Source organism: Hippopotamus amphibius, chromosome 8 (assembly GCF_030028045.1).
Source record: "Hippopotamus amphibius kiboko isolate mHipAmp2 chromosome 8, mHipAmp2.hap2, whole genome shotgun sequence".
Taxonomy (NCBI): Eukaryota; Metazoa; Chordata; class Mammalia; order Artiodactyla; family Hippopotamidae; genus Hippopotamus; species Hippopotamus amphibius.
In genome coordinates, this window is record NC_080193.1 from 100,035,907 (window position 1) to 100,054,475 (window position 18,569).

Consider the following 18,569-nt stretch of genomic DNA (forward strand, 5'->3'; position numbering starts at 1 on the left):
AATAATATTTTAGGAATACCTTATGATAAATATGATAATTGAATAACATAATTGTATAATATAATAATATAAATAATATAATTGTATGTAAGTGAAATGTTTAGGGATATCAGCATTCAAGAATATTTTATATTTACATGTCATGTATATGTAAAAATATTCCTTACATTAAAAAAAAATCCATAAAGAAATCATGATAAAAGATTTAAAATATATATATTTAATTAAAAACATTTATTTAATAACATGAAGTGAGAAGCTTGTTTAATAGATCAAATTTTAAATTACTTAAGTCCCAGATCTATTTTACCCAGGCACACATTATGGGGAAGAATATAGAGCTGACTGCATTATAATGATCTTCACAGGGAACATTATATAATTCTGAGTAAGAATTTTCTAAAGTATGGACACTGCTAGCACATCATCCAAAAAGTATATAAGCATGTTATATGCTTTAATGTTTACAACATGAATAAAGCATTATTCATAAAGTCCAGAGCTCTAGGAATTTCTGGGGTAAAAACTAGAAATTATGGACTTGTTACATTGGATAAATTCCTTAATTTATATTCATATTTTCACACTTTCTAGTTATGCTTAAAACATACAACCACCTATTTGCCACATAAACCCTTTAGAGCACTTCTAGGGCATATTTTTCCAATTTCAGAATCAGTATGAGCCTAGCTACCATACTAGTGATGGAAGTGTGAATATTCTGGAGGCCCCTGGGCAGTCTGCAGAGGGAATAAAAATCTGCATCACCTCCACTGGTCTCTCTGGCCTCCTCAGAATCACCAACTGGATCATCCCGCGTATGTTTCCTTCCATGGACATTGATCGCCTAAGTGTTTCCATAGCTTCGTGGTTGGACTTTCCCAGAAGAGATTCCCCATTAACTGCAATCAGCTGGTCATTCATCCGCAGACGACCATCCTGGGGTGGAGGTAAGAAAAATAGAGTTAAATAGAGAAAAGCACGGTGATGACATGTGACTGTTTCAGGGAAAAGTTCAAGTTTAAAATGGAAAAAAAAAAAATTTGGCTATTAGAAATGATTTATTTTCTTTCCGTGGCAGAAAGAGGTTCTGGAGTTTATCAAACAGTCACAAATACTAACAATAATGAACTGTGTGAAAGTGATTTTTGGAAATCTTAGAGTCCCAAACTGCAATAATTTAGACATTTGTATGATGTCTCTTACCTAAATCTTTGGCAAGTAGGCTAGCCCAGCCTGATTCTGCCATTCTGGCAGGGACCATGCTGCTGACTCAGGGAAAGGGGGTTTGGAAGCAAAAGAAAGTGGTCATATCACTTGCATTTTCAGGCACAGAGAGACATCAAGCTTAAATGTTGCAAGCTTAACAACAGTAATGCGTCTCCTAGATATTGTCGCTAGCTCTATTGAATAGTGCTGAGAAAACAAAAGAAAATTCTCATGTAATTTTCTCTAACACAACCCAAAAGTTGCTAGTCTGCAAAAGAACTCAGAGGTGTGTAATGCAGGACCAGTTTGCTCTGATATCTTCCAGCAGAAACGCTTGACAAAGGGGACTGTCAAGCCTTTTGTGAGGAGGCTCTGACTGACGAGCACTTTCACCCATCACCTTCAGGAAGGAACACCACACGCCAGAGTGCTCAGAACCCCGGTGTGCGTGTGGGTAGGTGGCCCGGATTCCAGTCTAAAGCACCTCTAGGCACTAGTCATCTTCAGTCAGAAGCCTCCCACAAGCTGGAGTCTACAGCAGTAGCTAAAAAAAACTGGGATGCCAGTTCTGCCTACAAAACACCTTGTGGGGATCACAGTGTATCTCCCCAACAGGCAGCCTGGAAGGAAAAATGCTTAAATACTGACAGTCTCATTAAGGACGTGCATTATACCTGTTACACACTGGGTAGAAAGTCCTTGCTGTGAGGCACAGATGCAATTTTAGGACTGTTATGATGATGGTGCCTCTGCTAATTAATTGAACAGAAATAACAGTAGGCATGAATGACAGTTTTCCCACAAATTAGCTCTAGTTCTCACAGAACTCAAGAAGTTGAGTAGATTAATGTTTTACGTGCATTTTACAAATACGGAAACTGAGGCAGGAAAGTGATGAAAGTCGCCCCAGGTCACAAAAGAAAGCCAGAGAAAAACTGAGTGCAGTTCAGCTTTCGTGACCCTTGGCTCTCTTCAGTTTCTCTACGTGGACTGCCTTTGTGATTTGTCCCCAGACTACAGCTGTGAACCATGAAAACAGGCAAAGGGACGTATTAAAGTTGATGCCATTAGAGGTATCTGGGACCCGTGTTCAAATTACCAGAATGAAATGTAAAAGGAAAAAGAAAAAGAACTTCCCAAAGACATGAGAAAACCAGACATACAATGAACAATAGGAGCAACCGCACAACTTTGGGAGAGAAATCCTGTGGACAAATTGATGAACTGACTAAAGCAGCAGCAGCTGGTCAGAGGAAGTTCCTCTGCTGATGGCAGAGAAAAGGGGGAGAGTGGTGAGAGCTGCACCCGAGCACCGATGCCCTCGCGGAGATGCACAGCGCACGCCTCCTGCTGCAGAGGGTGTTGGCCCATAGATCCTGAAGGCCACGGCGCCCTCCAGATGAGAAAAGCTGAGAAGACAAGGCAATGGGATGGATCGATGGAGAAAGGGGTAAAAACCAAGCTGTAAAGCGTCTGAGTGCAGTGCCTCAACACAGCCTAAGGTCCTCTGCCTTCCTCTTGTTTTCCCACTCCACTTAACCTTTCCCCTAATTTGGAGCAAATCTGGAAATGAGATTTACAGGAAAAGCCAAACAAGAAAGAAATCGCTTCATTTTTGTTATCTCCTGTTGAGTGAGGCACATTAAGGATAAGATTAAGGCTACATGAAATGGGGTAAAACAAAAACGACCCTTAATGGCTGTGTCAAGTGAAGTGAGACACTTCGCTCCAGGAATTATTCTGTTCTATGATGGCATTTAATGGAAGGAGGCTGAATTTTTCGCAGGCAGTTGGGAGGGTCACTAAAAAAATTTTTTTTAGAAGGACTGGAAACAGATGTGTGGTTTTTAAAGCCGAGGAGGAAGCAGAAGGGTTGGATCAGGACCCTAGCCCTGTTAACAGGAAATGAGGTCGAGCGCTGGATCGGTAGACGCGGAGTCTTGGCAGGACACCTCATCCTCTATGACAGGAAGAAGAAAGATAAAGATGGAAACTTAACGGGTACTTCTAGAACTGAGGGAATGAAATCTCAGTGAGATCTACCTGGTAACCTCCCATGAACCATCTCTGTGAAGTACAGGGCAAGGTCTGAGTGAAGAGGTAAATAAGAGATAAGGAGATGGAAGGAAAACATTTTTTGTAAAATAATCTCTTAACAAGTATTAAGCACAAACTTTTATTTTCAGCTACATTCCGAGTCTCAAGCATGCAGAATCACATTGAAGTAGAGCATGTTTCATGTCTGTGGTATCCAAATCCAAAACAAAAAGGCAGGTCAGGTCACCCCAGGGTAGCTGTGTGGTTTGTTTTTTTTTTTTTTGAAGACATTCACATTCATCACAAGCATCACTGGAGAGCTGTGGGTGTGATAAAAATCCACTTACTCTCCTTTTTAGGCTTGGTTGGTCTGTTGCTATTGGTTTTTGCTTTTCCTTTATTAGATAAATGATGGGTCATTTCATGAATGGTGATGCCAGTAAGCACCACGTTGTCCTAACATTTAGAATATAATCACAGAATTTAGAGCTGGAAGGGTCCTTAGAGATTATCTTGTCCAACCTCTTCCGTTTAGATAAATAATGTGACGCCCAAAGAGGATGAGAAACCATTTATTGAACTCCTCTTCTTAAGAGAAGGCATTTCCACATAGATTAGAACTTGCTCAGCTAGTTAAGGTCAGAGCTGGATGAGAATAGCCCAAGTCCTGACTTCTCAGCACTCCCTATTCACTACCTGTTCTGTGTTCTATGTAGATGACAATGACTAGTCCCTAAAGGGATCATACTTCAAGAAAAAAGACTTTCAAATCCAGAGAGGACACTATGCCACCAGATGTCTCCTGGAAGAGAACCTTACGTGAAAGCCAGAGTCAGACGATAAAAGATGTGGAGACAGACACTGGGCTGGGGGATGGCAGAGCAAGGAAGCCAGCTGGAAGGGGCGGGGCGAAGGGGGTGGGGCGGGGACTGTTTACCATCTAGCTATACATACAGACGTGTATCCACATCTAGCCTTGATCTAAAATGAAGTCGATTCAGTGAAGAGCTCATTACCCAAAATTCATCAACGATTCCTCAAGATTGTGCATGTCTATTCTGCTTTGGAATAATTTTTACCAAGAAAAGTAGTTTTATATGGTTTTATTTTTTTCTATTAATATTATGTTTTAGTAAATACTTGGGCATGAGAATGGTAACTCTTCTCAATTGATTTTACATGAGTGAATTCAACTATCCAGGATGTTATCCAGGAATTCTATGATATTTATTTCACTGTAATCTGGATCATTCTTCATTTGTTGAATGAAAAAAAAACATGCCCCTTCTGTTATGGATTGAATGTTTGTGGGTTTATTTTTTAAATAAATTTATTTACTTATTTTATTTTTTAATTTACTGGCTACATTCAATCTTTGTTGCTCCTCGCAGGCTTTTCTGTAGCTGCGGCGAGCAAAGTCTACTCTTCATTGCAGTGTGTGTGGGCTTCTCATTACGGTGGCTTCTGCCATTGCACAGCACTGGCTCTAGGTGCACAAGCTTCAGTAGTTGCGGCACGTGGGTTCAGTAGTTGTGGCTTGCGGGCTTAGCTGCTCAACGCCATGTGGGATCTTCCCGCCCAGGGCATGAACCCATGTCCCCTGCATTGGCAGGAGGATTTTTAACCACTGCGCCACCAGGGAAGCCCCTGAATGTTTGTGTTTTTGTCAAATTCATGTGTTGAAATCCTAACCCCCAACATGATAGTATTAGGCAGTACAGGCTTTGGAAGGTAATTAGTGTTCTTATAAAAGAGGCCTGAGAGAGATCTCTTGCCCCCTCTGCCATATGGAGTTACAGCAAGAAGACAGCTGTCTATCAACCACCTCTCACCAGACACTGCAGCGCCCTGATCTTGGACTTCAGGCTCAAGAACTGTGAGGGATAAATTCCTGCTATTAAAAGCTACCCAGTTTATGGAATTCGCTTTTAGCAGCCCGAACAAAGACAGTTTCCTTCTTCTTTTATGGTCATCAGATCCCTAACCAAAAAGACCACAACTACACCCCTTACCTTCGGCAACCCCCATAACCAACTCTATCCACCCTCAAGCTAAGTGGGAGTAAAGGAGGTTCCCAAAGAGGAAGAAAAATGAGAAAAAAAGGAAGGAGAACAGAATAAAGATAGAAAATAACTTCCTCCGAGCACATTAGGATGAACAAAAACTGCTATGAGATTTAGTTCTTCTTCATGTCCTGGGATGGCTTCAAGTCTCATCAGCCCTAACCTGGTTCTAATGCAGGAGGAAGAGTGGACTAGGAGACAAGATGTTTGGGTTATATCCCCTTTTACTGAACACCTAATACAGGCCAGTCCGTGTGCAAATGTTTTACGTGTGTTCTCATTTCTCAAAACAACCCTGTGATATAAGCATTACTCTCCACTAAGAGATGTAAAAAAGGAGGCTCAGAGAAATGAAGTGACTGTCAAAGAATACTGTCACAGCCAGGTCTACCTGTCTGAGTCAGATATGTACCCATTAGGCTATGCTTCTAAAATCAGAGTTCTAGAGATGATTAAAGGCACTCCAATGATTAATGAATATAATTATTTAATGAGTTCCTCCTTTGTGCAGTTATTGTGCTAAACCCTTTACATGCACAGACAATTTAATCCTTAAAACAATCCTATACACTGGGGACTACTGCTCCCCTTTTATAAAAGAAGCAACCAAGGATCAGGCAAGTTAAGTGCATTGTTACAAGTCACATGTCTAAAAGCAAATCTGAAGTACGTCTGGGTCACTCTGAAGTCCGCGTTTTCAACCACTTTGCTAGTGATTCTGGACCTTTATGGGTTCTTCTTAGACTCCTCTGGGAATCTAATAAAAGCTACAGATTCTCACCTCTTAAAAATAAATATTTACATGACGGTTTCTCCACAGCTGCACACTTGGACCAGATAATGCTTTGTCATGGGGAGCAGTCCTGTACTTTCTAGGATGTTTCGTGTGCCCACTGAAGCACATCCATGATTGCCGGGGCTCCAGTGACCTAGTTCAGCCCCTGCTGTGCCTCTGCCATAATCACTGGTGACAGGGCAAGTCTTAATCTACCTCTTTCGGCCAATTTTTACCTCTAAAGTTCTAATGAACACAGAGGGAAGAGGAGAAAGCCAGGGCAAAGAATGAGCCTCCCAAAACATGAATCAAGCATGAGGGAGTGGGCTGGCTAAACCAGGGGTAGCTGGCTGGGGCCCAAGGCCAGTCCATATTAGGCCGGGGTGTTGAGAGGATTAATCGTGACCAGATGTTGGCTCTTGCCTCTGCCTGTTTCTGGTGGGGCCTTTGGTGAAGCCTTTAAGGACATCAACACCCAGGGCCCAAATCCCAAACACTGATTTCAGACTACAGAGCAGCATTTTCCAGGAGTGGGATGGGACTCCAGGCAAGATGGCACCTGACCGAGGGAAAGGACTTTCCTAAACAAATAGTTCTCAAGGTCCTAAAATCACTGCATGACAACATCTGCTTACTGTATTTCTGGGGGAAAAAATCCAACCTAGAAAGTGCCTTGCATTCCAGATTGAAATTATTTAGCTTCATTTCAAACAATAGCAATGAAAGGAAAAGAATAAATCAAGATTTTAAAGTATAGTTTTTAAAACAAAGAAAAGGAAAAAAGAAAGTTGGTAAGACTAGAAGCATGTAAGTTCTTTTCTTGAAGGGCATCTGGCTACATTAGTCAATGATTTACTTCATCTGTCCTAATACAATTTCAACTAATATGAATGGCACCACTCTTCCCAAATAAGAGCTCTATTTTCCAGACACAATAAGTTGTACTTTGATGTACACACCGTGGTGACGTGGCCCACACTCTTCCTTCTCTCCAAAATGCCCTTTGCACTCCTGCTCACCTGTTGAATATCTATCCTTCAAAACAAGGCTCAGCAACTGCCTTCCATTCAGTTTTCTTCACAGGCAGAATTAATTGCTCCATCTCAACACCCATGATATTTTCCTACTTGTCTACCATAGTTCTTATCACATTAGAGTTGTTTAAGTGTTTATTATGCTACCAGCTTCCTGTATTATGGAATGAGTCTTTTTAAGTTTCTGGTCTCCAGTATATTATGTATTGTGTGACTTGCTGTAGCTGTAGATGTTCAAGAAGTGCTTGCTAAATTGAATCACTTGAAACATCTTTCATTCAGGTGCTTTGGACCTCGTGTAAGTTTCACCTGCAATGGACAAATTCTGTAATCTACAAACTGTAACTATGAGAGATTCCGGATCCCTGGCTGGCTTGGATATGCTGGCTCATGCTTAGAGAAATTTTATAATTCTAAAAGGGAAGCCTGATTACCTTCTGTGTACTGGCTCAATATCCCCTTGTTCAGCTATTGTAAAACTTTAAATGTATCTAATTCATTATCTTAAGAGCCTCACTCCATTTTATGCAGCAAACCAGTGAAGTTCCAGCAATGTACCATTTACTCAGCATCTGTGATATATGAGACTTTTAATTAAAGATAACTGAAGAGTATTTTTTTAGAGCATCAGAATTTACAAAATCCAAACCATTCTGATATAGTGTATTATTATTCTTTCCTTTTAAAAGACCTTCTGGAAAGATATGGGACATAAATAAACATATTGCAATTTACAGCTTTCACTGTCCTCATTAGTGAATTTTATAATTTCCTCAGCAAGAAGTTTCAGAAGTACTGACTTAGAATAATCACAAATTTTCCTTGGCCTACTTTGCAGCAATAGGCATTCTGTGCTTCTTTTACACTTTTTCTGTTTCCTGTCCTTTCAGTTTCCTCTCTGACCCGTCCTATCTCCTTCCTGATCTTCTGTTTTTAGTTTACTTTGGCCTAGAAAACTTGATAATAAAAAGCTTATTAAGGTGTATATGTTACATGAATCAAGAAGATTCTGCATGAATGCCAAACTAGATTAGAATCTCAGGGGCCTTTTCAACTTAATGAAAAGGATCTTATTTATTCACTTAAAAAAACAAAAAAAAACTCCAAAAAACTGTTCTCTTGTTTGTGCTAAGATTGCTAAAAGTCTGGCCTCTGGAAAAATGGACCCAGAGCAGAATGCCTAGACCAAATGCCTCTGACCACATTATGAACTCAATATCTCCTATAAATACCCACAATGCAGGTGAATATTGCTTTTCAGGTAAGAGGTACTATTTTCAAGGTATCATGATCATGTTATATCAACTTTTGTAGATAATAATTTAGTTTTTGATTATGTCTACCAACTCATTTTTTTCAAGCCCCCTGAAGCATTCTTTGAGTCAAAACAGATATCAAAATGATGTAGAATTCTAAAATTTTATCCAGCATGACATAAATCTATTTCTTACTTGCATTTCCATACATAAGATAAAAATATGAAAGTGCTAAAAATTAGCAAGAAAAGCAATGATTGACGCTGATATTATGAGATTTTAAAAATAGCGTTATATTATCTCTCTTTAAAATAGTTATTATTGCAGAAAGCCCATAAATGATAAGCCTGAGTATATTAATTAACATAGAGTAACATTTTTGGCTTTTTTTCTAAAAAGGAATTTGGTTTAAAATATTTGGCATAACGTAGTTGATAATTCTCTTTTTCATGTTTAAGTTAGTGATTTTATTTTTTTACGGCAAAATTATTAGTGGGTATATAGTGATAGTGAATTTTTCCAGGCAGAGTTCCTGCTTCTAGTTGTTCATAGAATACCACATTTTTGTGGTTAGGATGAAATGTTAGAGTCTGGCTTCTAACAGTTGAGGATTTGCAATGAAGCTATTTATGTACGCAGACTGTACGGTCCTTTTGTAAGAGGTAAAAACCTGGAAGACATGACTACAGGTAGTGAACTTTATAGTTCTCCACCAGTAGAAAACACTATCCATTTTAAGAAAAATGGAGAGTTGAAGAAATCATTTAACATTCGTGTTCCTTAAAATGCTGTCCCTTTCATCTTCCTTTGAATTCATTAATTATAGATCCACCACATAATTTATAGATACCAGCAGAAATGGAGGTGGAAATTACTCCTGCTAGGAATTCCTACTGAACTCTTGTTAAGTAGCTTCGAGGCTGTTAAATGTTCTGTATTAGGAAGAGACACAGAAATTCAGGATCAAGCACCATAGTCCCGGAAATCCTAGGACTGTGCATATTCTCTCCAAAAATTCATACTTTAGTCATTTTAAAATAGGGGGACTGCTTGTACTATTTTTTTTTTTTTTACCTGTTACTAAGTGGTATAGATCATGTAATTTTGCATCTCTCAGAGGTTGTATTCCAAATTTCCTAAGCACACAAGAATCAAATTACTTAAATTATGTCTATTTCATATTCTGAGTGCATGCATTTGCAATTAGCTATGTCAGGCATTTTTCTTTCATTTAATTTCATCATCATCAAGTAGTATTTATTAAGCACAAACCTAGCTAATTAATTTTGTAGAGAATAACAGGTATTCCTAAATTCATTCTCTCTATTTAAGAGCCCTTAAATAATCTTCCTGATAGATGAAATTTTTTCCCTTAGCAAAAACTGCCTTTAAATTTTAATTTTTTACATTATTGTTTCAAGGTTTCAATATAACACATTACACTTCCAAAGTGAGTATAGTCACATTAAGAAACCGTCATTCAGAATTAGTACAACAGACTCCATGGAATTTTTATTCTTACTATCAAGGGTGTTAGTATTCTACCTTAATTTTTAAAAATATCACCATTCTAGTTATATATTTTCTAAAAGTAATTCATTTTTAGGTAGAAAAAGAAGAAAAGGAGCAGTTTAAGTTAGTATAGTCAATAGACATAAAAATGCATTTTCTCTAAAAAATATTCAGCTAATAGAGTACATCAAAAGCAAAGGAAGAGAAAGCCTCTGATCTCAGAATTCAAAATGTTTAACAAATGAGGATGAAATTATGTGAGGTCTTCAAACCGATCTTCTAGACTTTATGTGTGCTTCCTTGGAAAAAGGAAAAGCTCATTTTTATGTAGATTTGGGGAAAGGAGTGTATTTTTCTCAAGTTACTATTTTTTCTAACTGCACGAAGACAATATTTCCTTTCATTTACCAGTAATAACAACATATTCACTTTAAATTCCAATCACAAAAATGAAATTTTAGAAAAGCATCCTCGTGAAATCCTAATTTCATTCCACTCATAGTTCTCAGTTCATGAGAAGTTAACATATATAGTTGTAACTAGTATAATCTGGTTTTGAAAGCAATTACACTACAATTCAGGGGCAAATGCCCAGGAAGATTGACAGAAACTAAAATGGAACTATGAACATTTAAGGCATGTTATTGTTTAAGCAAATCGGCATCAATACTCTAACCCACATCTGGCTGTTGTGTTCAGTGGTCACTTTGGCTGTACACTGAAAAGCACAGCTCAAAGGGATGCTTCAGAGGGTCTACAAAGGACTCCACAGGCTACAGCAGCCTGAAATGGCCACTGTTGTGGCCTGACAATAGCAGGGAAGAGGGTCTGGGCTTCACTTCTTGACATGCGGACTAGAATTTAAATATTAAGATGAGATTAAGTATTTGAATAATTCTGAATAGAGTAAAAATATTATTACTTTGCCTTTAGAATGGGTGAGGGATTCACTTCCAAGAGGGAATTCTAGGGTAGCTGGATGCTCTTATTTTCAAATAGAGATTCACATCCCTATTAGAAATGACTCAAATAAGAGATGGAACAATAGAAAGCAGCGGGCAGAGAGGTAAGGGAGGAAACAAAAAGGAGCCCCTTAATTATAGGCCCAGACATCCAGGGGTTTTACATCTGGCAAGAAGTAGCCTATCTTTGTTTACACCAATGGAAGTCCGCAGGAGAATACAGCACACAGAAGCCACAGGAAGAATTCGGTCATACTTTTCAAAGTAGTTTAGTTTTCAAAAATCCACCTTCCCTAAAGGGAAACACACCTTGAGAACCAATTAGTGGTAGGAAGGGCCAGGAGAAAAAGAGTGTGCTCTGGCGGAAAGATTATTTTGTTGATTTCAGGTAAAAACCTTGGGCTGGAAGCTAAAGTGGATGTTCCCCATGCTTATCTCCCCTCTGCCCCAGGGACAGTGCAGTCTGTTACATTTGTATCTTCTGAACAGGGACAGGAACAAAGTCTCAAAACAATTTTTGTAAAACCTAATCCTGAATCACAGAACAGGTGGCGATTTTCTGAGGAGTAACAGTGGATTATTGGAACAGCAGAAGGAAAACAGAAAAATACTTTTCTTTCTCCTGGTTAATCAGATTCTTTATGAGCAAAGCTTAGGCCCCTACCCTCTACACTGCAGAAAGGAAACAAGACAAATGGATACTAAACATTCACAATAAGGCTAAATTCATGATTGATGCCTCTTACTATTTAAGATCAGCTATAAATATGCTGTCCGGTAGTTTTTAATGGTGTGATTGTCTGACTCAGCAGACCAGTGTCAGGAAAGAAATTTACATAAATGGAAAGTGAAACCCTTCTGCAAGAAACAGGACTGTTAGAAACTGCTTAGGTAAGGAGATGCTCACTTACACAAACATGCATATACATATTAAACCTGCTCTCCAATATCTGCTTGAGCTTAAGTTATTGCCCATAAAAAAGCTAAGATGTTTGCTTTTAATTTCCAAAAATTCATTTCAGTTTCAATTTTACTTGGAATAAATTCTGTAAATAGAGCTGTCATGAGGAATAAGAAGAATAATGTCAAGCTGGTATCCGCAAACATGACCAAGACCCATCTTTAAACACCCATGTTTAGATGGCTTGGCTAAGGATGATAAGCATGGTATAAGACAACACCAGGACAATAGCCCCTGATCTCTGGAAATATGAACAGATGAGATGAAAGAGCCTTCATCACAGGACAGCATAGCACAGGCTCTGAAGTCAGACTGCCCAGGTTCAAATCTTCGTTTAAGCAGTTCCTGGCTTTGTGACCATAGGAGAGGCACTAATCATTGAAATCTGCAATTTCCCCTTGATAAGATGGAATGATAATAATGTGCTGTGAATGTGAAGAGTAAAATTAGAGAATCCACCTAAAATACTTACTATACAGTCCAGCATGTATTAAGCACAAAACAGCATGAATGTTAATTGATGATGTTGTTATTATTACTATAATTTCCCTTCTGCTCCTGGTTCTGCATTTCTGAGCCTGATTGGAGAGTTTGATAGATTGGATGATTGGCCCCAATTCTTCACCCTTCTCTGTACCCACACCTTTGTCATAGACTCAGTGTGGGTGGACTGTGTTTCCCTACCCCTTGGATTGACCTTGGATTCAGTCATAAGACTTGCTTTGGCCACTGGTATGTATGAGGGGTGAAAGCATGCCAGTTTGGAATCCAGAACTAAAGAGGCTTCATGGCCCTCTGATATCAACTAGCCTGGTGGTCCAAGGTGTACTTAAAGTATGTGGAGCACACTCAGACCTTTAGATCTATGGTGTGATAGAGACATACCAGCCTGAATCAGAGACCTTCTAGTTGCCCTGCAGAGCCGTGAGGGAAATAAAGGCTTACAGATGTATGTTACTGAAATGTTTTCATTACTGATTATGCAACAGAAGCTAACTGATCCAAGGAGTGCATTGCATTAAAGAGTTGTGTATCTCCAATGCATTTCTTCTTCCTCAAAGAAAAAGACATTAGCTCAGTGTCTAGGTTCTGAAGCAAAAGTGGAATGATGAAGTGTGAGGAGACAAATGCTTCAATAAAGCCAGGATCCTAGGACTGGGGGACCTATAAACTCTAACTATGCCTTCTTGGCTTTCGAGTGGGAGAGGGCAAACTTGTTTAATATCAAGATGATTTTAAGGTGGCTAACATTTATTCAAAGTTTATTATAGGTACAGTGCTAGGCATTTTATATTTATTGTCTCTTTTTGTTCTCAGAAGTGCACCAGGAGGCTGGCATTACTAACTTTGCTCATTTTACACGTAAAGAAACTGAGGCACGTTGAGGAGAAGTAACTTGCCTACATTCACCCAGGGTGAGAGCAGCGAAGGTGGAAGTCTCATTGCATGGCATGAGATGATGATGATGGTGAGGGCAGCCGGCGATAAGCACAAACATGTTTTCTCCCCTTTCTGTAATCACTTCACTGCTTTAATCAATTGTGGATATTACTTTATTCAATCCTTAGAACCCGATATATTAGGTATTATTATTAATGGCATGCTAGTTGGAGCACATGGTGGTAGAGCTGCATTTGACCCCAGGCAAATCTAGTTAACCATTATATTATGGTAACAGCTATGATCACGTTGCCCACCCCAGTATGAAAGGGCAGAATCATGTTCTTCTCTTTTTATCTGGAAACTTATAAGCTTCTCTAAGTTCAAAGGCAAATATGCATTCCCAGCATCATGGATCTTCCAGTGTATAAAATGTGATAAATGACCTTTAATTTATACTACGGTCTCTCAGACTCCGCTGAGCTTTCATTCTTGTAAGCATAAGAAGTATAGTTTCTTATTTGTTGCTTTGATGTTGGCTTGTTTTTAGTTTTGCTTTTCTGATTGTGTATTTTTAGGTTCAACTTTGTTAAATTATACACTCAGAAGAATCCTAACAGTAGTAACAAGAATATAAAAGAGAATATTAATCATGATGAGTTTCTAGAACTATCGCTAGGACATGACCCCTTAGAGTATGAAAACAATCTGTCACCCAGATCTGTTCACACATACATTTCCTGCATCTGGCAGGAAAGCCTCAGTGGTCTCAAGCTTTCAGACACTTTCTCCATCCAGTCCCCAAGCACAACAGCTACATCTCTAAGTATCTTCACACTGATGTGCAAACATCACTCCTACCTACCTTAAAAGCAGCACCTCCGTGGATGATGGATTTGATAAAAATCCCCAGGTCTGTTCCAGTTTCTCGAGATTTGTTCCCCTTCAAGCTCACCCCAAGACCAGCGGAACCAGAATCATTCAGGGGGATCTCGAAGGTTAGTTGCTCAGTTGTTTCCAGGGAGAGTGCATAGCAGTCAGGTTCTCCTTTCTGTTGGAAGTGCACATGAAAAGAGTAAAGGAGGAGAAAGTAGGTTAATATTTATACACTCAGATGGCCAAACACAGATGCGACTGGTAAGACGGGATGATTGGACCTCTAATAGCTGTAATTCTGCTCCGGGTGGGTAAAGCCTGGTCATCTCTCTCTGCATTGATGGAGTGGATGGGGGCAGTTCTTGGCAATAATATTTGGTGATGGTCAACAGAGAGGATTCTTTGGCTAGGCTGTCATACCATTGAAACTTTCCAAAAGTATTTGAAAATTCAGCAGAATATTCTCAATAATTAAAGACACTGGACATTACTTAGGGAATCTTAGGTACCAGAAAAGACCCTCAACACCTTCATTTTATAGATGAAGAAACAAGAGCTCAGTGTAGAACCATGCTAAAATTTTGGGGAATATTTGGCTTATATAATTTAAAACGTATCATTTACCATGGAAGCAATGCTATTAATAAAGACTGTCAATAGGATACAGAACATTGAAAAATTAAATGTTAATTTTAAAATTAGAGATGTGATTTTTAACAGATATCACTGAATTAAATTTCACTTTGTCAAAACTCATGCCTCAAGCTTGCTTCTTTGGATAGTATAACTCATTGGCGATTGGTTTTTGAATCTAAACAAAAATGATAATGCACAACAAATACTCATGTCATCTTTGACAAATGATGCCTCACCATAAGCCTAGCTGTTCTAAAAAACAATTGCAGAGTAAGGTGGCAAAAGGCATAATTAGGATTCAAGTCTCCAGGAAGAAGCACGTGGTTAATCACATTTGGTCGCTAGTGTCTTCAAATATGTGGAAGTGGGGATAGAAAAGTGTTGTCCACATGATAAAGGGGATGGGTGCCCCTTCTGTATCCCTCCCAAGCTTGCAGACATGTGACACTCTGCCCCAGTGCTTAACTGAAAAATTTGAAAATGAGATAGCTCTGGAAACCATCAACTCATTCTAGGTCGGTAGCTCCTTCCGCTCTATAATTATGTCTAGAGACTCTCATCTTAAGGTCACTTTGAGGGATGCTTATGTAAAATTATGTATTTAAAAATTATCGTGGATGTCTGAATGTCAGTCACAAAATAACAACTATAAAATCAAAAGTAGCAAAGAACCCACAATTAAAACAGGATTAAGAGGTCTGATCATAGCCAGATTCACTGACATGGCATCTTCGACTCCTCCCGAAGTAGAGAAAGCCCATGTTTAGCTTTAGAGAAATAGTTCCTTCATTTAATTTCACTGTGAATGAAGTTAGCTGTAAAGATTTTGACAATGGGTAGTTTCAAAGAAATGAAACTTTATTGCTTAATTTAATAAACCTATTACAGGTTAGCTCTTTTAACTAACTCATTATATTATTACCTAAGAAACAAATCCCATTATTTTGATACAAAGTAGCTGTCTTTTTTTCCATTGGAATACCGAAGTTAAATAGTAAATGTAAATTATTAGCCTTCATCGGTCTTCCAAAATACCTAGTTTAGAATTCATAACATTTCAAGATCATTTATGTTTCCAGGTCTCTCTGGGATTTGGTTAATTTCAGTCTAATCAAGTTCCACTGAATTAAAGTGTAAATTAAAGAACGGTTTCTCACTAGAAGTTTGTGAACACCATTTTAGAGAAAAAACCAGAAAGTTTCTCTGGCTTTTCATCCACCAGTGACAAAGTGACATAAGGACGAGTTTTGCCTGAGTAATACCTTCAAACCACTTTAATCTATAATCACTTTTCTTTTGGTAATTGTGTTTAATTCCCAGTAAGACTGAGCACCACTATTTGTACTAACTCCTTTCATTTATTACATAAGTGGTAAAAACAGAAATTAGGTGGTCTTATAGTTATCTCTTCATTTGAAACTTAATTTATCCTTTTTAATCCCCTGATATCTGAGAGCCGAAAATATAACAAAAACAAACTAGCGGCTAAAAATGTTTGACTGATTCTGTGCTAAGTGCTTTACACATAGTGATACACTTACTCTCCACAACAACCCTGTGAGGTTTACTATGATACCCATTTTACAGATAAGGAAACTAAGGTATGCAATAGATAAGCACCATGTTTATAGTCCATAAGACTTATCAATGTTGGAGATTTGTGGAGCCCAGGCAGTGTGGTTCCTGTGACAGACTCTTAACTGCTGTACTATTTCTCAACTTCTGTGGGCCACTGTGACTTGACCTAGCCACAAGAAATTCTAAGACAGATTCCTACAATGACATTCAATCTCACACTCTCCACCCAACTATACTTATGCTTTATATCTTATACTGTACCAAGCTCAAGTCGTAATTAGTGGTCTCTAATAATAGCAAACTTATCAATGGTGAGGGAAGCCATTCTTGTAGTTGGCACAGCCATTTCCTCTGTTAGAAATAAATGTCCCTTTATCCAATGTACAAAAAAAATCAATATGCTGAATGCCTCTGATAACTTTGGTTCGACTAGCAACTCTGAAAACTAAATTCAAATCTTGCCATGCAACATTTTGTCGTGGAGGGAGAGAGGTATAAAATCCTTGCAAGGGACCTGAATGTGGGACCTTAGTGAGAACATGAGCCCAAGGGTTGTGGCACATCTAGACCTTGGACGTTCCCTGGCTTCCTGTCTTTCGGACAAGAGCTCTTTCCTCACTGTGGCAGGAGTATCCTTGCTTTTTCCACCCACAGATATCCACCCAAAAAATCCAGAGGCTGACGTGGTAAGGGAAATCGTGTGAATTTCATTAATTTATTTTTTGTCTTTTCCTTATTTCTTTTTCTTTGCCACTGTAGGGCATGTCTCTAGATACCAAGTCCTTGAGGTCCCTAGAGCCAGGCCCAGGATGGATGCTCAGAGGCCCCTACTGCATGTGTCTAAGCCTAATGCCCCTGAACCTGCCCAGGGCTGGACACACAGGATCAACTCAGGCTTTCTTAACCTCAGCACAGCTGACATTTGGGGCCTGATAATTCCTTATGAGGGCTCTCCTATGCATTGTAGGATATTTAGCAGAATCCCTGGCTACTACCCACTCGATGCTAGCAGTATCTCCTTTCGCAGTTGTGACAACCAAAACTGCCTTTAGACATTGCCAAATGTCCCCAGTGGTCAAAATCACCACTGCCCTGAGTCAACACTTGTCAAATGCAGTCAAGTTCAAGGCAAACAAGGTCTAGAGAGGCATTTGGGACTACAGTGCTGCCTGGTGACATGTTCCTAAGTAGTGGGAAGGAGTGGCAGTAAAAGTCTCTGCAATTGGCTGGGTCTTAGGCTGAAAGGCTCATGATGGACCACTGAGATGGTCCGAACGAACTCCTAAGGAAGTCTGCTATGTCTTAGCTATGTCTCTGGTTATACGGCAGCTTTTTCCAGAGGCAGAAATGCAAACTTTGTGGGGTGAACAGAGTATGAAAAGTGATAAATATTGAGTTATTGGTATGTGTGTACATACACACACACACACACAATACTGCTTTTTACTTATATAAAAACCCAGGAGAAAAATGCAGCCTACCAAGTAGTGTTTGTTAGGTTAGTTATGCTTATATATATGCTGTTTTTATACTTTTTATTTATTAAGAATCACAGAATTATATAAAACAGTATTGACACAGAGACTTAATCATGTGAGAATATGACATAATATTAGGCATAAAAGCTATGTACACAGTACATTTCAGTATGTAACACATACTCTATATGCACATTCAGACATCTACTCATCTACCTATTACCTGCCTGCCTTCCACCCCTACTCCCATCTATCTGCATAGAAAAAACTTGGTTATCTACCGCCACTGCAATATGGACTGTTGTTTTCTTCTTTATAATTTTTTTTTGTTTTCCAACACTTTTCACTTATAAAACAATAAGTGTTTTTAAAAGGAATTTATGAAGATATAAGAACCATTTGCTATATTATTGCACTGCCAAGTAGAAAGACAGTAAACACAGCTCCATAATGACACACATGTACACATTTATACACACACACACACACACACACACACACGTAAAAAGACATATCTAATATCACTTCTACTAGATACAATGTTTATATACCCTATAGTTGTATTTATAGTACATATATTTTTTAGCACTACATACAATGCATATGTACATATGTTCTATAAATATATGCGTACATGTGTGTATACTAACTCCTCTTAGAGTCACCAATGACCTTCATGTTGGTAAATTCGATGGTTAATTCTCAGCTTTCGTCTTACTTGGTCTACAGTAGCATAAGACCCAATTTATTAAGCCCTACTTCCTGAAACACTTTCTTCTCTTGGCTCCAGGACACCACTTTTCAGCATTCAT

At 38.8% G+C, this 18,569-nt stretch overlaps 1 protein-coding gene across 3 annotated transcripts in view; it reads right to left on the reverse strand.

Moving 5' to 3' along the window:
* The window catches only part of PARD3B (par-3 family cell polarity regulator beta), a 977,181-nt gene that overhangs the window by 403,259 nt on the left and 555,353 nt on the right, over positions 1-18,569 (reverse strand). For all 3 annotated transcript variants that reach the window (XR_009055026.1, XM_057744363.1, XM_057744365.1), the window contains exons 11-12: positions 14,055-14,240; positions 769-939 (exon numbers count right to left, since the gene is read on the reverse strand). Coding sequence is in view for 2 of the 3 variants with exons in the window: in XM_057744363.1 (XP_057600346.1) it covers positions 769-939; positions 14,055-14,240 (357 nt within the window). In the remaining variant the exon portion in view is untranslated. The remainder of the gene's footprint in view (positions 1-768; positions 940-14,054; positions 14,241-18,569) is intronic.